The 27,994-nt window shown below is 40.7% G+C and overlaps 1 protein-coding gene across 3 annotated transcripts in view; it reads left to right on the forward strand.

Moving 5' to 3' along the window:
• Positions 1–3,281: 3,281 nt before the first annotated feature.
• The window catches only part of ARL15 (ARF like GTPase 15), a 229,070-nt gene continuing 204,357 nt past the window's right edge, over positions 3,282–27,994 (forward strand). The window contains exons 1-2 of one of the 3 annotated variants that reach the window (XR_012657876.1): positions 3,282–3,655; positions 18,128–18,184. Coding sequence is in view for 2 of the 3 variants with exons in the window: in XM_075078283.1 (XP_074934384.1) it covers positions 3,644–3,655; positions 18,128–18,184 (69 nt within the window). In the remaining variant the exon portion in view is untranslated. The remainder of the gene's footprint in view (positions 3,656–18,127; positions 18,185–27,994) is intronic. The other 2 variants (XM_075078283.1, XM_075078284.1) reach the window with 2 other exon arrangements.

Here is a 27,994-nt window from a genome sequence, read left to right on the forward strand (position 1 = left end):
AAAAGTCAGTTGCCTCTAACCTAAGGTTATTAAAAAGAAAGGCAGCTGGGCAGGATAGGGGAGCAAGGGGAGAACAAAACCACCACGCACTTAATTCTCCCAATGAATGAAATCATTCTGATATGGCAAAGTGGTTTAGATTGTCTCAATTACTGATATACTGCTAGGTCTCTTTCCTTTAGGGCACCTTTTATAAAACATCTGGTGTTCGGGCCATTCAAACCATGATGTGGGAACACTGGCCACACTGTTCATATGTACTGCTACTGAATGAATACCACTGCTTTCTGCAAGACTTCTAGACAATTATTATCTTTGCCAGAATCTATTTAATTAATGAGATCAGAAATTAATGTGGTACAACTAAAAGGTATACTAAAGTATGCCTGTCCCTCAAGACGTTTTCCAAGATAACACTTGCTGGACGACTTGTATCTATATAGCTGACTATACAATTCTGAAAAAACCCCTACTAATTCCATGTAGATATGTTTGGAAATAGGCATATTCATTGGTACGCACATTTTAAATTCCCATTTTGCTAATATCTACCAATGAACAAACAAATTTTATGTCAGTTCCACCTTAAGAGTTTGTTGACTGCTAGTGCTGTAAAACCTTGAATTTGGCAGGTGGCAATCATAGGTTAAAATGTTCAAACTCATTAAATTGCACAGACATAAACAACAGATGATTAAACATTGTGGTCATCACTTGTCAGGGTCAAAGCCTGAGTCCAAGATCAATTATTTTTCCTAAGTTTTAAAAAAATCATTTTTGCAGCAGGATTTAACTGAAGATAGTCATACTTCTGTGAAGCTCACTTCACTTTAATATCCACCACATTTTGCCCCATTAAAATACTTTGATCTTTTCCCTTCTGTCTTGACCTATTAGTTCCTGCTGACAAGTTTCTTTGTGAATATAGCTAACACTGCATTATCTATATATTCCAACAGAAAATAGAACTTTTTAGTTGAAACCAATCCTACAGGACATGCTACAAATATCTCAGCAACATGATGACTGCTATGTAGGCTAGAAGGCATGTGCCATTCATCATACAAGACGACTTGTATTCTGCTTACCTTCCGCTATTGTTCAATGTTAATCTTCACTTCTTGTCATAAAATGAATGCACCATAAGGCTACACAATGGTGAAGTGACTTGTGTGTTTGTAGTGAACAGGATGACTAATATCTGAGTTTAGGCTTGGTTTCTCTCAGTCAAGTCTGTGGGATTTGCAGGGTATGCATTAGAATTTTTCTGATTTTGTAAACTGATGTTCTGTTCAGCTCATGAGGACTTGTTTATAGGCTAGGAAGAAAACTGCATGTATAAAATAGTAATTTGGGAATAAGTATTTTTCTTTGCATGTGTAAACACATTGGATCTTCATAATCAGATCTATCAGATTCATACAAAGCAGAACAGTCTTCTAGTTCATTTCCTCCAGATCTAACTCAGTGCTAACTAAACCACACCTGAGAAATGTTTATGTAACTTATAACCACTCTCAGGCATTCTACCACTTCTGGTCGTGACGTCTGACCTAAATCTCCTTGCTGCAATGCAAGCAAATCACTCCTTTTTTTTTCCCCCATCATGATATCCTCTCTGTAGCAACTCTCTACATATGGATTCTATTTTCCCCTCAATGAGTTCTAGAAGAAATAACTCCCAGTCTTTTCCTGTTACTCTCACAGGAAACACTTCTGAAATCTCTGCTTGTTCGTGATGCTTTCCTGTAGATTCTCTTCCAGTCATCCTTTATTCAGAGAATTATCTAATGGCAGCAAGTATATTACTGTTGTGAAAAAATAAAGGGTTTGAAAGGTTAAGGGGAAAGCGCAGCAAAACATTAAAAATCACAGGCAATGGCAGAAGAACAACAATAAAATTGAGTTTCTTGCAGCTCCATTGTTACGTTACCGAGAGGTGTACTTTAGCCACCTCTGTGCACCCTGCCGTACCCACTGGCAAAACGACATCTTGTGATCAGCAGAAAGTTGCCAGCAACAGTTGTGACCACATGGAAAACAGTCAGAATATGGAATAGCAGGATGGGCCAAGCCTGTATCCCTCCTTCCACCCCTTAGCTATTAAAATACTAAAATTAGCAAATTTTTTAATTCTTCAAAGTAAACAAACAAATTTGCACTCATCTAAATTAAATTTAACCTGCTATACACCTGTATTTGACACTGATTCCCAAAGCCAAGTGCGGAGGGTCAAAGGAAGCACGTTTTTTTTCTAGACAAGACACATGAGGAAAACAAATCATCCATTGAGAACTATCTGCCTCTTGGGCACGCAGGGGGAACACCTTATCAACGCTCTCTGACACTGGCTGCATGTTGTAACTGAGCCTGTTTGCAACAGGCCTTAAGTCATTACAAAAATCAGAGAAGCAATTGCAGCTGCGCTCCCCCCACCCTGATTTACTAAACCTAGACCAACTGCTTACTAATATGCTTACAAATACACACAATCCGGTTTGCTCCTGGATCCTCATTTGATCCTTCTTTCCTCTTTGCTCCTTTCCTACTTTTGCAATGCTTAATACACTGTCGGTTGTTTTTTTTTTTTTTTTTTTAAAATTATCTCACTCAGTACCGTCTTTCCAGATTTCCTGCCCGACAGCCACACCGAGCAGCTTCCTTCCCTTTCTCCCGCACACAGGTATTGCTGCTAACGCCACAACTAAGCGGAAAAGCCCGCGGCTCGGACGCCGGGCCGCAGCACAGGGCACGGGCGCTGCTTTCACAGGTGGTTGGGGCAACCGTGAAACAGGATGAAGAAAACACACTTCTTCCCTGCCCAGACCAAGCGCCTCAGGACCAAGGTCACTCAGCGGCTCGGATGGATGTGACCTGGCCACCTCGGCCCCTCCCGGCGACGGCTGGTTTCTGCCGAGGGAATAACGAAACTCCAGCCCCAGCCCAGGGGGAACGAAGCCGTGTTTGCAAATCGGCTGTCAGCCCGTCCGCCCCCACCGAGCCCTGGTCCGGCTCTCACCGGGGGAGCGCCCCGCTAACGCTGCCCCGGTACCGGCCCGCACCGACCTCCCCACGGCCCCGTCGGGCGCGTACGCCTTTAAGAGCGCCCTCCTCGCGCCACACGTGTGCGACCAGCTGATAGCGACGCCGCGCGGGGCGTGGCCTGGCGCGGGGCGTGACCGGGTGCTGCTGGCGCGCGGCGGCGCGCGGCGGGCGGCGGGCTGGGGTTGGTTGTACTGGGGCCGCCCGCCCTCGCCCCCCCCGCCCCACCGCGCGCTCCTCCCCGCTCCCCGCCCCCCGCCCCGCGCGCGCAGGGCGCTGCGGCGCGGTGAGGTGAGGGCGGCGGCGTCTGCGGGAGCGGGAGGAGGGCGGCTGTGACAGCGCCGCCAGGGCAGCACCAGTGCCCCCGGACCATCCGCCGGCCCTCGGGGCAGCGGCGACCGAGCCTCCCCCGGCCCTGCACCTTGCGGCAGCCGAACCGAGCCGAGCCCCCCGCGCGGCCGAGACGGCGGCAGGAAGCGCCGCTTCTCCCCCACCCCCCCCCCCGTGACGGCGGTGTTCCCGGTGGCCCAGTGCCGCTGTCAGCTCCGCGGACCCGGAGACCTCCCGGCTCGGCGGCGCGGCGCCCAGCGCCACCCGGTACATGGATTACCTGGTAGGTCCCCGGCGGCAGCGCCCCCCCCGCCCCGCCGCCCCCCGCCTGTCGGACATCTTACCGAGCGCGCCGTGGCCGAGGCCGCGGGGCTGGGGTACGGTGGGGCGGGGGGCGCCGGCAGCCCTGCCGTGCTGTCCCCCGGCCCGGCTCGGCGGGCTGCTAAAGGGCGATACGGCGGCGGCGGCGGCTCCGCTGGAGCGTGCGGCGGCCCCGCTCATTTGGCCGCTATTAGATTGTTAACGCCGTGACCCGGGTCGCTGTTTTTTTCCTAAATGCATGAGCTTAGGGTACGCTTGAATGAACTAAATTGTCACCCTGGGCGGGATCAGCACTGTGCCCAGGCGGCTGGTATCAGGGGTAACGTTTATTGCTCTTTAATGAATATTGGCCTTATTCGCCTGCGAGAGATGGTATCGCAGGCGCGCGGGGTGGGTTGGGGTTCGGGCTCACCCGCGTACGCTCGGCGAGCGGACCCCGAGCGCGGCAGGGCGAGGTGACGAGCTGGTGACTGCGCCTTCGTACGGTACCAGCTGACCCGGGCCTCTTCGTAGGCACATGCACGTACACACGCTTCGCAGACATACGTGTTACACGTGTGTTCATAGACATAAGCGTAGCATAACAGCAGGAGAGCGTAGCGGGCCCATTCCGGCACTGCAGTTTTGCTTCTTTGAGCCCTAGCCTGTGAACTGTGCCCCCTCCTGCGCGGCGAAGCGCTGGGAAGAGTCAGCTGGGGCAATAAGGAGCGGAGCTCCTTTAGCCACCCCTGTCCGCTGTCGGTGTCTGGCACAACCAGTCCGGAAGTATTTGGAGTCAGAAACTCGACTCGGCCCTTCTGGTGTCTTCATACGAGATGCACATGGGTGTAGCCTTTCAAGAGAGGTTAATCAACCAGACAACAAAATCTCAGGAGATGCCCTTTTTCGTTAATTGGTTTGAAGATTTTCCATATTGAGATTACAGCTGCATGCAGGGACTGACTTTTCCCTCTGATGACGAAATTAAGTCAGAAATATATTAGATATTTACTTAAATATTAAGCTTCTGTATGCACAGCTTAGATTTATTTTGGGGTTTTCAGCTTTGTAAAAAAATACGTTTTAGTCTTCTCTTCCTGAGTTCGAATAACAGAGAACAGAAAATGAGTCCTGTGCAGCAGAAATGGTAGGTAGACTTCTCTTTAAGAACCTAGTTAATGAAATACTGATAATAAACTTGCTATGTGCCAGGTGCTGCCGTGTAGCTTCTTGAGAGCCTGGAGCTGTTTCTTAGACTTTTTTTTCTTTATAAAGTTATATCCAGATGAAACTGGCCATCCTGTACTTTCCGAAATGGTTGTATTAACCTTTGTGACTGCTACAGGCCATTGTGCGGAAGGCCAGCCACTCTGAGAACAATAAATTTAATAAGCCTTAGAAACTGAGAGCATGTTTTTGTATTAACTAAAGGGGGGGAGGGGATTAAATAACTCTTCATTTTTTTCCCTTACTCTTTTTCTCCAGCTGATCCTTTTCCTCTTTTCTGTTGCATGGCCTTCTTTGGTGCTCTCTAAAAAAAGTCAGTCTTCAGGATAATGATATACTGAGTGTTCAAGCACTTTTTGCTTAATGCTTCTGTTGTATCAGGGAGTATCTCTGAAGACAGACTTTCTCAAGGTCTCATCAGTCTTACAGTGCATGTTATGGTGCTGTATGAAACATAAAGGACTCTTTTGATGTACAAGTTGTTAGAGGTCAGCCAAGTTATTTTTTATAGATGGTGAAAGCCAGGGGTTGGCAATAATAGTTTAAACAGGGTGCTGGTCCACTGATGCTCTGGGACAGTCCCAGATGCCTTCATCTATCACTGACTAGCACTTGTTGCTGGTGTTTCTGTACTTCTTATACAGTAGGAGTCCCTTGACCTTTGGAATACTTGTTGCAACTGGCATCAACACTTTTAAACCAAAGGAGAAAAAAAATACGAAAGTTAATTTTTTGCATCTGTGTATAACTGGGAAAGAAAACAAATTCTGTTTGGCAGTTCAAATATTTTTTTGTGCATTTGTGCAGAGGACTTCCCCTTCCAGCCCTCATCTTCACCAACTGCAGGAGATTGGTCCTCCTTTGCCCTTCTCTTGTAATGTGATAGGAATGGCTCTTCTCAGTAATGAACAGGGGATTTGGGCACCTTAGAAAGCCTGCTCTGACAAAACAAATCAATGGTGGTGAGTTCGGCAACTAGTCGTCTACAGTCCACTTTCAGCGTGGAGGACCAAGCTGTTGCCACAGTTTTCCATCACATAAAGATAGGTCTACTCTTTACTTATGCAAGACTTGCAGCTGTAGTATGGACATTAACTTACACAAGTGGAACAACCGCCTCGTTATTTTCATAACAGCAGTAGGAAAAAGTTCGATATGTTAAGGGATTTTGTGTCTAATGCATTTATGTTGGGATCTTGTACCTATGTAGGCTTCAAAACTTAAGCAGAAGGTCCCTTTGCTGGTACCTCGTGTTGGCCACCTGTGTTCCAGCCTGCAGACAGTGAGGTTTTCTCCTCTGCCTTTAGTGTGAAGCAGACAGCAGGGAAAAGGATGCAGTTGTTCCTGGCTGCAGTAGTCCCCTGATGGAGCATTAGACAAAGTTTTGGTTAGCAATGAGGCTGAATGAGGAAGTTCAGCAGAAGGAGGCTAGGATAACTGAGGTTGGGTTTGCTGCAGCATGGACTTCTCTTGACAAGGAGTCTACCCTCCGCTAGCTCTTCCCAGACTTGCATAGGAAGGTTCCTCTCAGGATTTTTCCTGGATAGGGCCTACATTGATGGAGACTTTTTTTCTCATTTATGGAGCTGATCCAAGGAAACACTGAACATCTGCAGCACCTGCTAATATCAGCAGGTTACTGAAAATGTGCAAAAGCTGCTCAAAGCCAAGTCAGTTGGATCCAGCTTGGACTACGGCCCTGAAGCTTGTGTGGGTAGATGCCTAGAACCTGTGTAGGACCTCTGCTACTTAGAGTGTGATCCTTGATTTATGGCTAATGCCATTTGACAAAGCACTGGCATTAGAAGAGTATCTTCTGTGGTGCTGTGGTCTGGTTTTGCATTGTAACAGAAGAGTAGCATTAGCCCCTGTATCTTTAATAGCTAGAAAGAGGCTCCTGGGCCTGGTGGCTTTTGTATTTTTGTATTGATCTAATTACAGTTCTAGGAGTGGTGTGGTTTTTTTGTGTTATGTGTTTTGGGTTTATTTTTTGAATCAACATAGCTAAACCAGGTTCAACCTCTAGAAAATAATCCATCTTCACTTGTTCAGAGGCACCTTTTCCTTATACAGTTTATTCTTGTATTGAAATTAACTCCTTCAAAACTTACTCTGTAAACACAGCTGCAGCAGTGTAGATTTGTAGGTTTTTGTGACTATGTAATCCTGTGGTATATCTGCAACCTTCTTCTGCTTCTTTTTTGCTGCATTGTGACTGGAAGGATTATGGAGCATATGTAGATTTGTGTTGGCTGCCCTATGTTCAGTAGACTATGCTTAATTTAAGAAATTACAGCATGATACATCTTGTGAAAAGCATGGCATGTGACCAATCTTGCAATTTTGCTTGGGGAGCTTGTGGAGAAACAATAGCAATGCTTCAATTTTTCTTATGTGATACCTGCAATGCAAATTTTAAGCTGCTGAGTAGATTTTCACAATATAGTTGATCAGTAGGATCCTCTGCACTAGATAAGGATCTTACACTGAACAGTTGTGTGTGTCAGCCTGATCTGTGTAGAGCTTTTAAAAGCTACCTTAGGGGATGATATAGAAAATTGATTCAGTGTGACCACAAAAAAAGAAGAGATCTTATATCGCCCTGAGAGTTTATAAAATACACTTGATAACCTATTTAATATTTTATAATTAACATTTTTATTATGACAATTTATATTGTATCTGATACTACGTAGTATCTTAGTGGCATATAAGACTATTTCTTGGGCAGGTAATGAAGAGTATATTCCAACCTGAAATGGAAGATAACACTTCTTGCATGAACAGCCACATTGACTTTAGTGATATTTTTTTCCTGTATTTTTTTTTTCCTTTTTTTAAAAAAAGTTAAGCATGAACATGAGTATTGCAAAGTCAAGAGGGTGTACGCTCTTAGGGCAGTAGAATCCTTGTTGCTTTGTTTGGGATTGTTTCTTTATAATAAGTTTGGATTTTTTTGTTTTTTTGTACGTTTGTTAGCTGTTATGAACTATTTTACTTCTGTATGCATGCACACAGAAGCTATAATTTGGGTAGTTTTTGAGTAAATGGAACTGAATTTTCAAACTTTAGATGAATAGGCCTTGAAGTGAATTCAGGGTTTCTTGGTTTCTGAATGGTCTTGACCTCAAGTTCTGGATGGTTACCATTCAGGCAAAGTCTTTCTTCACTGGGGAAAGCTGCACATACCAAGCCGTGGTGTTCTTAAAAACATTATGTGATATTGAAAGAAAAAAAAATGTTTCTGAGCAACTTCTCTTTCATGGATAGCTTACCTTTAAGACCTTTCATTTAATTGGACAAGTTTGATTTGGAAAGTGGTAATACAGGATAGATCATGATCGCTTGATGGTTCTGACCTATTTCATATCCTGTCTTTCCATTGCTGTTGCCTGTTACGTGGTTTGGTATCTGCAGGCCATAGAAACCATTATTTCTTATACTACAAATGGCATTACAGAGGCATCTGTTTGAAGGTTAGAGTCCTACTTCACTGAAACTTTGTAAACCAGTAGCTGCTCTTCTTTGAATAAGGAAGGACAGGGGCAGGTCCATACTAGGAACCCTGGGTTTTTCCTCTGATGCATGTACAGGTGTTTGATATATCACCTGCAATATAAGCAACAAAGGTCTATGTAGCCTTGCCCTCTTACTGTTTACGAAACATGCTTCTCATCATATGAATTTTGTATTTTGTCACGTAACTAAGGATTATTGGGGCTGTCTGTTGCTCATCTGTCAGCTATAACATCCCTGACATTTTACACCCTCTGTAGAGCACAATGGCTTACATCTTAAGATACTATATCTCCTTCAGTTTGGGAAGCTGATTAGGCACAAGGATGGAGGGGTCTGATGGTTGTTTCAAGATAAAGATATAGGTGAACGCAGGAAAGAAGACAACTAGCCGGTCTAAGATCCACTAGTGTACAGGGTGCATGCAACTGTATTAGTGTTTTGATCAGATGTGAATTTTTGAAGTGAATAATCACCGCTACTTACTGTAAGTAGGTTTGCATTTCAGGGTGATCACAGAACACATGAACTCGATATTTTTCAGGTGAAACCAGATTGGAAGATGCATTCAACTAATTGGTTTTCAGCCCACTGGACCTGATCAGAACCAGTCTGAAAACGCCTGAAGTATGTAGTATAAGCACTTGGTCTTCAGCACCAGCTGTTCCTATGCTACGCTACTTGCTATTACAAACCTAGCCAGGGTCTGTCTCTTAGTCTCGAATTGAGAGTGCTGGTGCTTCTCATTGCTTTCTCCATCAGCATAGCAAAGTAGGAAGAAAGCCCAAACAAATTTTTGAGATCCTCTCCCAAGGAGGTTGTTGTGGCTAAGTTCCTGTTGGTATTTCAGCTTTACGAAGCATGTTATTAAAATCTAAATCAACTGGGAATTGCAAATGGCATAAATTCTGGGAGTCAACCTCCACTGAATGAGCATGTTTCTGATTTAAGTAAGTTCAGGAGTTCAAGAACCTGATCTGGCTGAAGACCTTGAAGAGGGGTGTTCTGGAAAACAAATCCTCCTCCTTGATAGAATCTACCTAGCCAGTACTGCAGACAGTTTTTGTTGAATGAAAGATGGAATCAGCCATACAGAAAGGGCAATACAAAGATGGTGACTTGCTGGAAATTACCTGGCTGAAGATAGGTCAGCAAGCAGAAGTGTAGAATTCCTTTGCAGGAGGTAAAAGTCAAATGCTGTATTTGCTCATCCTGCAATAGGAAGCATTATTGAATTCCCCAGGTAAACTTTTGATTCAAAGGTGTCTGTTACAAACAGTGAAACATGATACAGCTTCCTTGGGAACACAAGAGAATGCCTTAATGGTACTATAATTTCCAGCACAAGATTCTCTGAAGTCTCGTGAGTATTGCAGTGCCAGAAATTTCATTCTCTTCAGATACACACACTGAAGAAACAAGTGAATTTAGCACATTTATGTCGTGGTTCAGGCTCAGCCAGCAACTAAACACCAGCAGCTGCTCGCTCACTCCCCCCCACCCTTGTGGGATGGGGGAGAGAATTGGAAGAGTAAAAGCAAAAAAAGAAAGTTGTGGGTTGAGATAGGAACAGTTTAATAATTAGAATAAAATAATAATGATTTATTATAACAATAATGATAATGTAATAAGAAGAAAAAGGGAAAAAGGGAAAAAAACCAGAAACACGAACGATGCAATTGCTCACCCTCTGCTGACTGAAGCTGCTGGTCCCTGAGCCATGATTGCTGCCTGCCTCCCCCGGCCAGCTCCTCCCAGCTAACATACTGGGCATGTTGTTACATGATACGGAATATCCCTTTGGCCAGTTAGTATCCGCTCTCTTAGCTGTGCCCCCTCCCCTCCTGCCTTCTTGTGCACCTGGCAGAGCATGGGAGGCTAGAAAAGTCCTTGACTAGTACAAGCACTACCCAGCAACAACTAAAACATTGGTGTGTTATCAACATTGTTTTCATACTAAGTCCAAAGCACAGCACTGTGCCAGCTGCAGTGAAGCAAATTAACTCTATGCCAGCTAAAACCATGACAATTTAAAATCAAATTACTTTACCATTTTTTCTTTTCCATGATGAGGATTGCATTATAGTGGTAGACATTATTACATAAAAACCATATGCCTCAGTTTCTGAAAATGTGTTAGTCTCTGCTTGTTATGAATAGACCTAAAGCGGCCTTGTGAATTACCCCCAAGGTCAATATGTATTGGGCTTCATGTCGTTCTGCAGTGTGCTGCTCCTGAATTCTTTAGTCATAGCTCCAAGCCTGAGGCCACATGGTGATGAATTTCACAAAAGATTAGAAATGCAAGCTTTTAATAAGTGAGAAAATCTGCATTTAGTAAGGACAGAGTATTCATCCTAATACCCCATGCTGATTACCATTTTTGGCTTGTCGTCAGTATCATCAGCTCATGTTTTTTAATACTGCCAGCTTGTGATGTTTATTCTCTTCAAGGCTGTGCTCTGAAGTTTTGTTAATGGAAAGCTGATATCCTGACATAACCACAAAAGAAGCATTTTTGGTTTCAAACTTAAAAGCACAAATGTGAGCCCAGACAGCTGTAAAGTCATAAGGAAAAAAAAATGCAGCACTTAAAATCTTGTGATTTTTGTGTTTTGGCTCATAATACTCTGGAGTATGTTGGTTTTGCCTCTTTCGCTGTGTGGAGCAAAAGTTTCTGAAGTGCAAACTGTCTGTATAAAAGTCCTTGGGGACATAAACAGGGTATTTGTAATTGAATAAGAGATTGGCTCAGCTCATACTGGAGCTCTTCAGAGTACAGAACTTTTCTTTTGTTTCACTGGCAGCCTGGTAAGGTGACTGTATTAATTGCCAACACGAGAATGTAAGTAGCTTCCTGCCAACTGAGGAAGAGACAAAGCAGGAAGTCTATCTGACAAGTCCTCTTATGTTTAGATGCAATCCCTCCCTACAGCTTTCTTGCTTATATGGACGAACAGCAGGAAGAACATGAATCTTTGAACAATGCTTTGTTTTTATGGTGTGTGTTTTGGTGGAGCAGTAGAAGGATTTGTTCACAGGACCACATTAGCTCTTGGCATTGGAGAGTCTGGGAAAGCAAGGTGGCATCCAAGTGCCAGTAGGAACTGTTGTTATGGGGGGAAGAGAGTTTGCAGATCTGTTTTTGGGTATTTGGGGTTTTGTTGTTGTTGTTACGACTTGGAGATTTTGGATGGAAGTAGCATCCTACATTTTTATTAGCTTTTACAACAACTACTGCCGAGTCTTCCTTTATATGATTTTGCCTCTAATGGAACTCAAAAACTTCAAAGCAATTAAAAAAGAAGTAATTGTTCTGTAAACTGTCAATAACAAGTTTCATAAATGAGCAATGATAACGCTGCTCTGGCAGTGAATAAGAGGGAGAAGAGATTGCAGAGATTACAAGGGATTTTCATGTTTGTGTTTAGCTGAATAAACTACATATACTTTGGACAGGCTAATGCAGAGACAAATATTAAGAGTGCATACTGAACCTGGGAAAAAATCGTAGTACCCCTATATAAAAGGGAATGGTAATAAAACAGCAGATGAAATTCAGTGTTGATAAATGTGAAGTTACATATATTTATAAAAGAAGCCACATGACAGTACAGATGCATGGACAGGCCCTGAAATACCATCAGTGCTCCAGAGAGGAAAAGAGAATCCTTCTTTAAAAGGTCATCTCAACCCAGATATCTGTCAACAAGCTTGGAGTATTAAAAAGGAAAAAGAAAGAAAAATCTAATTTTCACACTGCTTAAATGCAAGGCTTGCTCTTTTCTTAAATGCTGCAGTTCTGGTTGCATCATCTCAGAGAGTATTGTAAAACCAAAGAAGATACAGAGAGGGATGACATAGTAATTGAAAGAAAACAATTGCTTCTGTACAAGGAAGGATTAAATGGTTAGAGCCCTTCAGTCTGAAGAAAAGGCAGCTGAATGGTGTGGGGAAGCAATATCATAGATATCGTTGAAATCATAAAGAGAAGGTAAATAGTAAGTAATGTCTCCTGATAAAAGAACTTGACGACAGTTATAATCCAGGAATGGCTTTTTCCCACGAGTATGGTTGAATTCTGGGTCTCACTTGTGCACTAAGCACAGGAGTGGTAGTGGTGAAGAGACCAAAATGAATAACTATGAATTTGTACAGTTTTTGGAAGACAGGTCCATTGGGGGAGGTATCAAACATGGTGTTCAGATGTGATGATAGGCTTGTGTAGATCCTGAAGCTGTGATTGCTGGAACCTGAGGATGTGTCCATGAGATATGATTCCCTGTGTGTCCTGGTGCTTATGCTGTTTGCTAAACACCTCCATCCCTCCTCATTGAGGGGACAGCCAGATCCAGTTCCAGAACAGGAAATTGCAGTTAGAAAATGGAGATACGCTGGATGGTGTCCAGGAGCACTCCACAGTGGAAGCAGGATTGTGTCGACTGTGCAGGAGGTGAGACTTTTTCATTCAGAGGGATTTATGAAGTCACTTAATCTGCTCCAGGGACACATAGCTAAAGGGTTCTTTCTGCTTGGAGGTGCTCACTTGACATATGAGCAGTGGCTATTTGTTTCCAACATCTATATCCTAGGCAATTTATTACTTTATATGTAAGACCCACAACACTGAGTGAACTGGAAACTGAATTGACAGCCTGTGTATAGTGATGATGCACTCTACTGTGAGTGATCCTTCAGTACTTTATTCTTGCCTAGAAACTTACATAATTTCATGTTTCAGCAAGATTGGAGAAAAGGTCCAGAATTCTTGAGAAATGTCTATGCTGTTCTGCATCTATTCATTTTGTGTTGGCTAATCTGCATCTTTCATTGTGTGAACCACTGCAGTCCTGGAAACAGTCATGGAAAACTGTTCTAGTGAGAATATTGCCTAAAAGAGAGGAGAGCATTGTTCCTTGGTGCATCCAGTTGATTACTTTTTATGATGACAAGAGAGTTCTTGGATCCGATCCTCCTTTTTGTTCACTTATCATTGTCTTTCCATCAGCATCAGGTTTCTTATAGTCTCGAAACTCAGATTTTTCTGATGATTATGTACAAGAAGGTCAGTATTTTAAAAATGTAATTATTCAGCATTAAAGGAGAATATGAAAACATTTTGTGTGTCTTTTATCTCTGAGAACTGTATTAAAAATTAATTTGGAGAGTTTAAATTAGAAATGCTATTAATGGAACGCGCTAGAGAACTGTGACATCTTGTGCAGAAAGAGGAACCTTTGAGTTGCTACTTGGAGTTCAGTACACAAGCTTAACAAACAGCAGTTCTTGTCAAAGCTCCTGCCACCTGTACTGTAGCGTAGTTGTGTGTGCTTTTGGGTACCTACATGTTCTTCAAAACATGTAAGCACTAAGAATTTCTTTCAGGCTCCATACATACAGGTAACTTAAAACCTGCATATTGTTTATACTTGTACTGCTAATTTTCACATTTCTTATGCATTGAAAAAGACGTAGATAAGAATGGAGGTGGAAGAACTTTGTGCCTGGAAGATGCAGGAATTCTTAGTGATTCCTGGGGTGGACCACTTCTTTATAAATGAGCAGGAGGACATGTTAATCTTTGTTTTACTTTGTTTTACATTTCACCAGAAAAAAACCCCACAACTTCCTTTTGTCATGTTGCTTTCTGGGTTTGTGGTCTAGGAACTATACTTAGTGCTGTAATGTATTTAGGGTTATGGCGAAGCAAGCTGAGGTCAAGGTGAGTATTTCTGTTGGTTGGCAGAATCAAGGATACCAGCTCCTCCAGTTCTGGCAGGTGTTGAGACTTTTGTGTCTTTTCAGAGAAGCTGATTAGGATCCCTCCCCTGCCTTTTGCCCATTAAAGTTCTTGAGATTAGTGCTTTCAGCTCAGTGATTCAATTTAAAGTGATCAGTTGCAGAACATGCTGTATTAATCTCTTCAAAATTTGCTCTCTTGTGGGTAGGAATTTAATTTAGTATTTGCTGAAGATACCAATACTAAAACAATGAATTCGTGCGGCTGTAGACTAATGTGTGCCTGTATCAGAGCTATATGAGCATTTTTTTTGTTTTAAACACCAAATACTGAAATTATTTTGTACTGATATTTATACTGATAGCTGAATGCTTGAAGAAAAGGACAGAACAAATGCTTGTCATGAATGAAAGGTTGCACAGCTGCAAGGCAGACATCTTTCTAAGTCATTATGAACAGACACCTTTTTAAAAGATATGTTTAAAATAAGAAAGTTTTGAGCAAATAGGTATGTTAGCCATTAGCTTAGCTTCCAGCTGGACAAGTTATTTACTGTTTATGAGATGACCCTTTGCCTAACCAGGAGGGTGCATATTGGCTGAAATGCATGCTTATCTGTGACATATTTGACCTGATGACTCCGTTTCTCACTTTAGACATGTTAAGTGGCTTCTATTATGAATGTCTTTGTAGAATGATATCAAACAAGGTGTCTTTCAATTGTAATATTTGTAGGTATATTTTTACATTATTTTTTTTCCTTTGCTTTCATGCTTACCATGTAAAATCCTTTCAGAAAGCAACAGTAAACTGTAAGTAAATTAAATGCAAATTCTCCAATTGTTTTATTGCCTAATTGTATGGTGCAAAATGACTTTCAAAACCAAAGTAATGAAATGTTACAAGAATCAAGAATAAATTCTCCATTGTAGCAGCAGATGATGACATATATTGTAATTCAGTGATGAGAGTGATAGTCTGTAGCATAATATGACTTAACAACTAATTATTTAAATAATTTTCTGACACTTTTTTAGTGATTAAACTGAGATAATACTGGAGAGGAATGTAAATTTTCGGGGGTGGGGTGTGAATATAGAATCATAGAACCACATACGTTGGAAAAGACCTTTAAGATCATCAAGTCCAACCATCAACCTGACACAGCCAAGTCCACCACTAAACCATGTCCTGAAGCACCACATCTACATGTCTTTTAAATACCTCCAGGGACGGTGACTCCACCATTTCCCTGCACAGCCTGGTCCAATGCTTGACAGCCTTTTTAGTGAAGAAGTGTCTCCCAATATTCAATCTAAAGCTCTCCTGGCACAACTTGAGGCCATTTCCTCTTGTCCTATCACTAGTGACCTGGGAGAAGAGACCAACACCCACCTCACTACTACCTCCTTTCAGGTACTTGCAGAGAGCAATAAGGTCTCCCCTCACCCTCCTCCAGGCTACACAACCCCAGTTCCCTCAGCTGCTGCTCATAAGACCTGCTCTCCAGACCCTTCACCAGCTTCATTGCCCTTCTCTGGACACACTCCAGCATCTCCATGTCCTCCTTGTACTGTGTTCAGTTTTGGGCTCCTCAGTATTTGAGGTGCAGCCTCACCAGTGCCAAGAACAGGGACATGATCACTTCCCTGCTCCAGCTGGCTACACCATTATATATATCTCTGAGAGAGAAGGTGATAACAGCATTGGAATTAATGAGCTTTTTTTAACACTACAGCATTATCTCTGAGGGTTGGGAAAGGGATTAGCTTAATATTTCATTGGGAAATGCATAAGGGAAACATTCACTGATACTGTATGTGACACTAGGAACTGGAGGTAATTTTACGATTCATGCCTTATAATAGCTTGTGATTTTAAAACATTAACAGTAGCAAACCCAGCAACAGCTCAGTAAGGTAACACAGATGTAGCTTGCTTTATTCTACTGAAGCAAGGATCAACAGGTGCTTGCTGGGGAATTTGAATTGCAGCTTAGTTCTCCTTTCAGTGTATAGCCTGGAGGTACTGAACAAAAATTAAAAAGGGAAAATAATTTATAATGCTGTGGTTGTTTAGAATAAAAGCAAACTATATACATTAAGAAACTAATGGTTTTCTGCTGCATGTTTACTTCCCTTGCAACCTGAAATAATCTACTTTGTATGTAAAGTTGGGTCTGCCATCAACGTAGAATGTCATGATACTGAAAATACAAATTACTGTCTGTTTCTAGCTGTGTTTAAGTATGGGTCTAAATTGTAGCAGACTCAGGTTAAACATTAGGAAGCTTTCTACTAGGGAGGGTAATGAAACACTGGACTAGATTGCTCGGGGAAGTCATCCATCCCTGGAACCTTTGGAACAAGTTCTGCCAATACTATCAGGAGCAGTATGAGTACAGTTTGTAACCCCACCACTTTGTGTAATGTAGGATTTCTCAAACTCAGTTCTATTACTATTTTTCTGTGACTTTTTTTTTTTTACGGGAAACTCAGAGCACAACTCATAGAATTTGAAGTTTCTTCTGAAGCTGGGGGAAAAAAAAAAATGTCCTGGCAATTTAAATGGTGCTTTGAAGCAGCATTTCCCTGTCAGCAATAATATTCTAGATTACTTCCAGTAAGAAAAGAACAACAACCTTGCTGTTGAGGTTTGCTTGTTTGCTTTAAGGTTTTGTGCTGTGCTTTTTGACTTCAGGCAGTTCAGTGAAATATTGTTTGTTTGAAATATAAATTTAACAGTTATAGCAAAAAAAGTATTGCTACACATTTTTTTTATTACTCATAATTCATAAGAGCTGCTCTTTTAATTTTTTAAACTCACAATTCTAATTAAATGGGTGATTCAGTCGCAGTTGTGGGTTTTTTTTTTGGGGGGAGGGGTGGGGGGTGTGTGTGTATGTGTGTAGAAAGCAAAGGCCAAAAAAAAGTTTTCACTGTATCACCCAGTACTTCACCTTCAGCATCTTAAAATAAGTGTACATGATGTGTGAACTTTTTAAACATACATAAAAATGTTCCACTTGGTTACTTTAATTTTTGCCTACAGTGACTTTTCAAATACATTATTTAAACTAATTTCTCAATTACTCTTCTAAATAAATAACTGTAAACCTGGTTTATTGCACCTGACTGAATACAAAAAATGGCAAACCTACAATAGGTTTTATATTGGTGGTGGGGAGTTGCATTTACTTTCTGGCTTCTTTATGCTATTTAAAGAAGGTGTTTTTCATCTGTTTCATCAGAAATTTATAGTCCATCTTCAGCCTCTCTGGGTGACTGCAGAAGACATAGAATTGTGGCATCACAACAGATTGGAAGTTGAGCGAGTTGAGGGCAAAAACTCTTAATATGATATTCACAGCTGTAAAAGCAGATTAAATAAAATATTCAAGACAGCAGGGTTCTATTTTGAACATGAAAATCTCAGAAAACTAAAGGAATATTACTTCAGAAATGTGGGAACATAAAGTTATATGCATTATTTTGGTATATAGAGGAAGAGAAATTGAATGATGATACAGGGAGAGAACTACTATACTGTTTAAACATGGAAGCTCTTTACAGTCCACTAAGAAGCCAAAAAGCACATTACTCTCTTAAAATGTCTCTTGCAGGTTGTTTTTAAACCAGAGTAGATAAAAAGAAATGGGACTGAAAGCTTGCATGCAAAATGTTAATGTTGCACACAGGTATTTCAGGGACCATTAGTTAACTTGAGGCCTATAATGAAGTACTGAATTAGTAAGTGCAATAGTGTTGGCAGCTGCTTCTGTATGAAAGGTAGTAAGTACCTGCATAATCTGAATTTATATGGCATTTTTCTCAGATGTTTAATACAGCCTTATAGGAGAAACAAAGTAATATACCATCGGGTGTTTCTTTGAGGGGAGTGGGGGGAGATGGGAAGGAAACTAATTCTTAATAAATAGCATTCTTGGTAACGTCTTTATTTTAATTTCTTTAGACTATGTCTGAATGTATCCAGCTCTCATTTGCTGTTTGTAGAATTGGCATTTACACGGTAAGGCAATGTTCTAACTACCTAAATAATTTTTGTTAGTGTTAATGCCATTTGAGTGAAAAGAAGTTATTTAGTCTTTTGGGATCAGGATTAAGTAATGCAGGTTAGCAAAAGGGATTTGTCATACTAGTTTACATAAACAGGCTACAGCATGGGTCTATCTACTAATACCAGGACAGAAGAAGTATTCTCCACTTTCAGCCAATCTCATGAGGTGTAAGAAAATTCAGAATTCCTGTGTATTGGTTGCTGAGAATTCTGGCGTAATGTTATTGTTGAAGGGTTTGTATAGATGTGCTTTTAAGTAATGTCTTATATTAAAACATGTTAGCTAGATGCACATATTGTTGTAAGCTTTGGCTGGAGTGCCTTAATATTTTCCAAATGCTGTGAAGTTAAACTTTCCAAACCTTAATTAACTTATGTAAAATAAATATGAGGTTTACTTCAAACATATGTCACAAATACGCTAAGTAATTTTTTCTTGCTGCTCCCAGTTGTTCCAGTTATTGATGAGAACAGTTGTATGAATGGAGTGATTCATAAAATTCATTGGGTAATCTCTACACAATGTATAAGACACTGTTGCTCCAATCATGCTTCAAATCCTGGAGCTTTTGGAGTGGGAGTGCTGCTCCTGTTTTTAAGACTTTTCAGGAGGAAGCCTGGCACATACTAATTCCCATTTTATTAGGCTGTACAGTCAGAAGTGTAGGTGACTCCTGAACAGCTGTGATGAGGACTATGTATCACCAGTAAGTCTTTCTTGAGGACAGAATTGCAAAGCTTAACATTTTCTTTTATTCTTATAAATTGGTTCCAGGTAGAGTTTAATGTCTGCCTGAGGTTTTTTCCCATGAAATTTGCCTGCATTCTGTTTCGAACAGCTAAAGCCCTATTTTGTAAATGGAAGAAAATAACAGATTTGGGCAATACGGACAAAATCCTCCTGGAGGAAGTTGCTAATTGCAGAGTCAAAGGCGTATTTTCCAGTGGTATTTAAGTTCCTTAGGAAGACTTCTCTGTCCAACTTCCTATGTGATAAGAGTAAGCTTATCTTGAAGGATCAGAGAGGGTTACAGTATGAGGTTTTAATGGCTGCAAGGTATGCAGACTATCTGCCAGCTCTTCAGAAGGCTATAATAAGCTGTCCAAATTAATTTGAGAATATGTCCAAGTATAAATGTGTGTGTGTGTGTTGCAGTGTCTGGTATAAGCAGGTATAATGTAAAGCAAAATACACCCTCTGACAATAATTGGTTCTGTTTTAATTTAACATAGGCAAGTGTGGTATGTATACTGCAAGACACTGCACAATTGTGGTAGCAGCAGTTATAGTGATAGTTGGATAACTGATATCTTATTGTGACCTTTTGGGCAACATAATATTTAATTTCATCTGACGTTTTAAATTACAGAGTATGAAGAGCTAGCTTCCTTTATGAAAATGGTGAGAGGAACTGATTTCCTTGGCTGCTGGTACTTGAGGGAGGAAAGTGAGGAGGATGATGAGTAGGCTTCAGAGCATCCAGAGATGCACTTTTATGCCCACAGAGGAGAGGGAGAACATGTGTCCCATGTAAAGTGCATTTGAAGGCTGAAATAGTTCCTTAAGGAAAATGGTAGGTGCTGAGAGTACCTGCTTATATAGAAATGCCTGTCATTGGAAAGGTGAGTTTCAGGTGATCTGACTGAAAAGTGGGTTTGAATGGCTTTAATATCAGAGTAAAGGAGAGGCTTGCTGAAGCGAGAGCTATGCAGAAATGCAGTGTGCTAGTTCCTCTGTGCTGTGCCCAGCTCATGCTCAGTCACATAACTCGGCCACTGGATTTGTTGCTCAGATATGCGAGCAATCTGGCAGCTAGCAAGTATGGTGCTCCCTACTGATGGCAAGAAGCAAAACACAGAACTCCAATTCATATTTCCCATTTAATTAACTCCTTATATCTTGTATCATATGCTTTCTACCACATGCTGTTTTGCACATTTAATACATTTTTTTGTTTCTAATTGATTGATTTTTATCCAAAAGCTAAGCAGTCTCTCCAATGACAGTCCTTACCAGCATCACATGTTCAGTTTGTACTGTATTATCTGGACACTTCCTGCTCTGTACATCCTCATTGTATAGTGCTCCAAGTATATTGCTAAGGCTCTTCGTCCTTTGTGGTACAGATGTCTCAGCTGTTGGTCTGTTACCAGGCTGCTTGTCAGTGACACTCTTGAGCACCCATAACTTCAGCAGTGCTATTCCATTAAAATAGGCTTCCTGTTTTTCAGGCCTGTACAGAATATGAGATGGAGGAAGACTTTATATGGTTATCCATGGCAAAAGAGCCTATGCTGCCTTCAGCTGCCATGACTAAGAGGATAAAGCTTTGTTGTCTTGAGCTAGGAAAAACATAGATCTTTGCAAGAGTGCAGAAAGAGGTGTGATACTCATTTTTTGGGATTAAATCAGTTGAGATTGCTTAGAATTATATACACTTAAAGGTGGGAGTAGAAAAGCAGAGCTGGTTAGTATAAAAACTGCACAGATATTTTTGAGTATCTGAAGCTGAAAGATGTGTACCCTAAAATGAAAGCATCGTAAACTTAAATGGAAACTTTTGGGATTAAAAGCCAATCAACCAACCAACCAAAATAAAACTACATTTCCTCTGTGTTTTACGCCATTAGTACCTTATGGCAGGAGTACCAGCCTTTTCAGACACATGTTTCTGCTTCTTGCACCATGGTAATGTCTGAGTCAGATGTGTCAAGTTGGAAGTGCGGGAACAGGCAGATAAATTACTTACTGACTCTGCATGACTCTGGGGATTGTAAATCTATGACAGCTTGTAGCAAAGCTTATCCTTATATTATCATTTAACTTCCTATCTGTTTCCAATTTAATTTTCTTAACCAGGTAAAAATACTCATAAAATAATGATGGAGAGTTCAACCTACATGAACTTCAATGGAAAAATAATCCATTTTTTTTTGTCTTGTAAGACAGTTTTTATGATAGGACATTTGCCACCTTCATAGGTATTTAAGACTCCACCTCAGAAACAGTAAGCATGATTGTATGCCAGCACATCATCTCTGGAATGTTCTCTGATGCTCTGTACTAGCCTTTGAGGCTTTTTTCATCTTCTCAACTGTTTGCCTATAATAGGTTTTTGAACAGGGGTAATAAGGTATTCTTTCCCGTTCCTACCCCATACATGTGGCTCAGGAGTAAGCAAAATGTAATCTTGCTGTCACTTGTTTTGGATAACAAAACAAGGACAGAAGCCTCTGCAGGCATGAGAACCATGTAGAAAAACTAAGAAGACTTAGTGGAAGCATGGTCCTTTGCTGGTATGCATTATAAAGAAACATCCTGGAGAAGATTTTCCCTTCTCAGGAAATTAGAAAGTAATGGTGTTCCTTGACTGCAGAATATGGCATAAACAGTAAAGTTAGAAAACACTCATTTAAAAACAATAAAGATACCAAAAAGCCCTCTGGAGAACTTTCTGCTTCTCAGATGATGGGTATGGCAAAAGTGATGCACGCTAGCAGCATTGCATCAATGTTGGCATCTTCTTCCTGAAAATGATGAGTAATGGATATTTCGGTATTAGTAGCCTCTTTGCTTGCATTTGTGCAGTGAGATGTGGAAATAAATGATGCATTTATACAGTTGTGCCTACTGTAGTTTATAACTGTAGTTTATATATGGTTAAATATAGCAAGTGATGCAAATGTGCTTTTAGTTCTCTGGTTTGGTTTGGATTAACTTCCATTTGTCTTTGTTTATAATGATAAATCCATGTCTTGAAATGGTTTGACTGGAAACAGCTGGTGAGCTAAGGAATTTGTCTGACGTTAGAACAAAACAGAAATAACATTTTTTCATGAAGTGGTGGAGGGGAAGCTCTTAAGAGAAGAGAAACCAACTGAGGTGGTAATTAAAGGCAGTCATGGAATAGGAGGTAATCATGGGAGCATGTTTGGAAAAGTTCAGGAGCCAGCCTGTGACTTAGAGTATGGAAATCTTCCTGTGAGACTCTTGCCCTCCCCAACGTGGTTTCCCATTGGAAAAAGCCAAATTAAAGTAATAACAGAGCTCATATAGCATATCCTGTCTGCTCCTCCCTTTCCCATGTCATGTCCTTGACATGAGCAGCAAAACAAAGGCATAAAAGGGCAGCAGGAAAAAAACCTTTTATGTGGTACCCTTTGGGAAATGTGGACAATTCCATTCACAGACACTGTTGATATTCTGTGGGTAGGCTGCTGGAAAGCAAAGGTATAAATGTTTTCAACATCCAGCCTTAAATAAAAGGTGCTTGCTATCATTAGTATTGGCAATGACTTGCGTTTGACGGGAGTATGGACACTTCATTGTTACAAATCTGTAGTCAAGCTGCTTGAACCATGCTGGTTGTGGTGTGCGTTGCTACCAGCCTGAACAGGAGAAAGAGAGGCAGAATGTTCTGATGCAGGTGTTGTTCTGTGTATGTGATATACTGGATTCTTTTGCTGTGAGCTATGAGACTTCACCTTCTACTTTTTTGAAATAGAGAATTGATTATTTTTTTTTTTCAAATGGGGAAAGTAAAGACAGGTGAAGTGGCAAATCATCAAGGCTAGGCCAGGAGGGAGATCAGGATAAAATTCTCTACCCTGTCTCTCCACAGAGTTCATTTGTTAAAGTAAACTGTACTTGGATTGCTGAACAGCCTCTCGTCATGGCCAGAGCTCACGCTACCTGCTTTGAGCTCAGCAGTTTGGTCCAAACAATGCTGCTGCGACAGCATTACTGATATAACTATTAACTGATATACACTGTACTTACAGCCCTTTGACAACCTCTGACAACTAGTAATTGATTTCACTGGGAAAAGTGTAGTTTGCCAAATTAGCCTGTTAATTTTTGTCAGAATTAAGTGTCTGTTGGACAAACTTGCAGGCTGGAACAGAGCTTTGTCCTGAACTAAGGACATTATGAACTCGGTTGTGTTCTTTCTGACTAGTCTTTGCTGTCCATGTCCCCTTCCTGCTCTAGAAAATAGTGGTGATGTTCCACATACCATTAACTTCAGGGAGGACTAGGAAAAAAGCCCAGATCCTCATTAGAAGTCTCAGTCTGTTCTGTTCAGACAAGTGGCTCTTCAGTTTGTATTTTTCAAAGCTATGTGGTCAGTTACCCTGTACTGTATACACTGTTCTGTATCTTCTGTTTGGAAGTCAGGATTCCCGATTTTCAATGTTGCTGTCTTTCCAGGGAACAGTTGTGTAATATATTGGCCAAATGTCATGTTACGCATTCAGTGGCTGCTCCACATGAAAGATAAACTACTCCTGTAGGCTCAAGTGATGCAGGGAGTGATTGTGGGAGCACGGAGTTTTCCTGATAGCCTTGGCTGAGCATCCTTTTTTCATACCATTTGCAGAGTAGCCTCTTTAATTATGAAAATAAAACATAATTATTTCAAATGAATAATAGATTTAAAATGTAAATTGCAAGTGTATTGCAAAACAAAAGTATTCAAAATCCTGACAATCTCCTATGAAAAATACTACGTGCTAGAAATTTGAGCTGCCCTGTGACTGTGGACACAGGAAGATAGCAGCAAGTGTACAAATCTAGCAGTTGGCTGTATCATATGAATTATTAAGGGAGCAAAAAGACTAGAAATGGCTCTTCAGTGAACCTGAATTTTTGTCTTTCACATTCTGTAGTCCAGAGGTTGGGTCTGTGCATAGCCATGAGGTTTGCAGAAAAGCAAGTTAATTGGCAAGGATTCCTGAAGTCTGGCCAGGCAATTCTAAATTGTAGTGAAAGACTGCCCTGTGATTATGCTAAAAGTTGCATGCACTGCCCTGTGTATGCCTGCAATCACATCTGCTACTTTGTACAGTGAGTTACAAATGAAATCACTTCTGTGCAGCCTTGCAGCTCTTCTGCTTCATTTGCAGCAGTTCTAGCTACCACAAGGTTGAAGCCAAATGCTCTTAATCTCTGACCATTCTGTGGTAGCATGTCGGTTACCTGGTTTGGGAAACACACGTTAACTCACTGCTCGCCTCCTCAAAACTGAACATTAGCCAGGTGTTGTGCTTCTGCATGTTTAAGTTTTTTTTTTTTGTTCAGCTGCTAATGGAGTTACCTCAGTGTATTCTGCTAATGCTTGTCACTTTCTTTTCTCTTTCATCCCACAGTTCAGTTATTCATTATTTTATTTTTCTACACTCCCATCCTGTTCAATGGTCCCCTAAGTGTCACGTTTGTTTTCTTCACCTCACTCATGTAATTCTACTTCATCCTGGCCTTGTCTGTTAGATCAGACTTCTTGCCACTGACAAAGATAATGCTTTACTCTGTAAAACTCACTTTCCTTGTACCTCGGACTTGTTTCTTAGTGTTGCTTCTTTAATTTTCTCCAGTTTTAGCACAATGTGACTTACATCTCCAGTTTTTTGTTGGAGTGAGTGGCAGTGGTGGAAGGGTGTGTGTGCAGATTAAACATTTTAAGGTAAACTGTATGCTAAGATCTCTTTCCCTCAAATTCCATTAATAACATCTTTTTTAACCACTGTTCACACCGTAGTGTAGTCAGACAACATACACTTCAATTTATGGAAGATAATTTTTTGTTCCCGGATTCTAAAACTGCATGTATTTCCAAAACATGGGAGATTTTGTTTCTTAGCCAGGCCTGTGTTGTGTTAGTATTCTCTTTGAAGATCTGCTTACTTAATTTTGTCATCATTTTGGATTACATGGAAGACATTCCAGTGCATTTCTCTGGATTATATACGCTTAAGTACTAACTCCTCTGTATAAGGTCATACCAAGAGGCCCAACAGAGGTTGATACTCTGTTCAATTCCTAGCCAAGTCTTCCCTGTGACCAGCAGACTATAGGCGGATAGGGAATGTATCAAACACAGCAGCGTGTGTGGAAGCCGTGCAAGGTCTGTGCCACACACACTTCTTGTTTACACATGGAAAAGAAGGTGGGATTTGTTGTGAAGTTGAGTCTGCATAGACAAAAGATGCTGGAATGATGAAGGGAAAAGTGGAATGAGCCGGTAGAGTAAGACTTGACAAAGACTTTTGATTATTGACATAAAGATTTGTGTTTCAGATGCTTTTGCCTTGCTCTCTATAAGAGTTGTGTGTTGTTTTTTCTCTGCTTGAGTTTATTGGCTGTGGAAGAGAATGAATCTGCTAAGCGAGGCTTACAAGAGCAGGCTGGGTCATGTGGGATGTTAGGGGAAAGTAACTCTTGGTTTCAAGGATTCTAAAATGCTTTTCACTCTAACATCTCACTTGACTTTGAACAAGAAGGTAACTCTGAAGGGGCTCAAGTGTGGAAATGGACACCTTGGCATACCAGATTAAAATGCAGAAGCTACAGTAGCATGAGAACCCAAATCATGGGATCTTGTAGGCAAGAATAACATGGGGGTCATAAAACAGGGTTCTACATCCAAATACCCCATGAATAAGAAGGTCATAATATATATAAAAAAAGCAGTTGCTGTGGAATTAGGTATGTTGAGCCAGTGGAAATGTGAGGCTCTAGGATTATCGGATAATGTGCAAGAAAACCACAATAAAAGAAACTGAGGTTTTAGGTTTCTGTTAATGTAATGTAATGTGAATTAATCTTATATAAGCTATCACCCTTTAATAATAATCTAGTGGATGGTAAATCAGCTTCAGATTTAGAATGTGAGTAAAGCTTTTAGTGAGTATGAAATCTGAATGTATTTGGAAATGTCTGTGGAACTCTTCTTCGTGATGGTTTTATTACTCTGTCTGCTTGTATTCCCAAATCTTACAGCTAGTGGCTCAACCTTAAAACTTCCTAATGAGAGTAAAGCTACTTTTATTTTATTTTTTTCTTCAGCAGGGTAAACTGAGGTGTAAAATGCAAACAACTTATTGATATTCCACAGAAAGTTCTAGACAAGTGCTTGTGGTTCCAAATCACGGTGCCTTGTGTGATTGACATGTGGGCTTTTGAATTCTGACACTAGCCTTCTGCTCTTTTTACTGTTCAAATTAGAACATAATTAGAAAAAAATACATTGTGATTGCAAATTTGTGAATTCTAGCACAGGATTGAGAAAAGATAGGCTTTTTCTGTGCCTTGTTTTGTTTGAGTTAGGTATTTTCCCTTTTAAAAGCCTATAGTGTAGGAAGCTCTTTCCTGAGGAAGGAAGATGTTAGCAGTTTGGTCTATTTCTTGAATAATATTGCCAAGAATAACATTTGATTTCATCTTGTTACTACTCTGTTCCATTTCTGACTCTTTCAAGCATTCTTTTAAAGGTTTCTTTAGGTGAGAGGTGTGCTAGGTAATCTGACATCTTTTTTTCTCTTAGCATCTGGTTCTAATAAACTAACCATTTTTAAGATAGATGCTAACTGTGGTATTGTATGTGATTGAGGTTCAGGATTTTCTATTTTTGATCTCCTGATCTTTCATTGCTTGAACTTTTTTCTAAAAAATCTTGTGTTATACTTCAGCATGTGTATTGCCTGCTTACCCTAACGACTGCTGCAAGGAAGGTCTTCTGCTCTTAATAGGGAAAAAAGTATTCAGTGAAGAACTGAAAAGAGAGAGTGCATAGTAAATGTGGTGCCAAAACTTTTATTTATTTGTAAAAGTCTTATGTAAATTTTTACTATTATATGCTCAGTTTGTTGAACTATCACAGGTCTGTGTTACTGTTTAGGCCCTGGGCACTGCAGTATTCCTTAGCTCTTAAGCTGACTTCAGGTACTTTCTGATGGTTATGTCTCTATTTTGTACTGAAAACAGATTACTTATTTGAAGAGCAAGCTTTGATTCTTGGTGGAGCTTTGCAAGAGTCATTTGGAACACCAAAGAAGGTCTACCTGTAATGGTCTTTTCAATGGCTCTTTTGGGTTTGTCAAGGTTGAAATGCCTCCTTTTTAAAGAAGGGCTTAATCAAGAAAAGTGCTTTATAGACAGATGAATTAGTGGATTAATGTGTTGCTGATGCAAGACTTCATGGCACAGATCAGTAAAGTGTAAGAAGCTTCAGAAACAGAGAGTCTGTCTTGATGCACAAATTATTCTCTCTTTCATGTTCACATGACAGAATCATAACAAATAGGGCTGAAAGGAGTGAGAGTCATCTAATTGATCCCTCACTCAGAAGCAGGATGAGCTATGGCCAAACCAGTTCTGACCAGACTGGTTCTCTAAAAAACCCTGGTAGATTGCATACTCTCCTCTGGTAATCTCTTCCTGAGCTTGACTAGCCATATTCTTCTACACACAGTTTTTCTAAGATCTAACCTAAATCTCTCTTCCTATGGTTTAAGCTCTTCTTTATCTTACACATAGCAAACAGGGAGAAAAGTATTTTCCTTTGTTTTTTGAAAACTGGTTGTCAAATACTTCTTCAGCTTTCTGTAAATTAATGGATGTGTCATTCTGTACAGAACCCCAAAGTTACAACCGAAGTGAAGAATTATTGGTGTGGCAGGTTACAATTCAGAAGTGCTGCTATGTAGCTCGTCTTTGTTCTGTTGTCTCCTTTACATCAATAAAACAGGGGTTAGAAGCAGCTTATTCTTTTCATGCTGAACATACTAAGTTGCTTGATGAGATTGTTTACTGGGTAGGCACTCTTCTATCAAGGATGCTGGGAAAGACTCTTAGAAGATAAGCTTCACCAATGTTAGCACTTGATTATATTGGGCAATAGAACCTACATAAATATACCTGGATGTTCCTAGAACAGTGGTGAAACCATGAAACAGATTCAACGTTTCTTTCTTTCCTCTTTTGTA

This window comes from Phalacrocorax aristotelis, chromosome Z, assembly GCF_949628215.1.
Source record: "Phalacrocorax aristotelis chromosome Z, bGulAri2.1, whole genome shotgun sequence".
Classification (NCBI taxonomy): domain Eukaryota; kingdom Metazoa; phylum Chordata; class Aves; order Suliformes; family Phalacrocoracidae; genus Phalacrocorax; species Phalacrocorax aristotelis.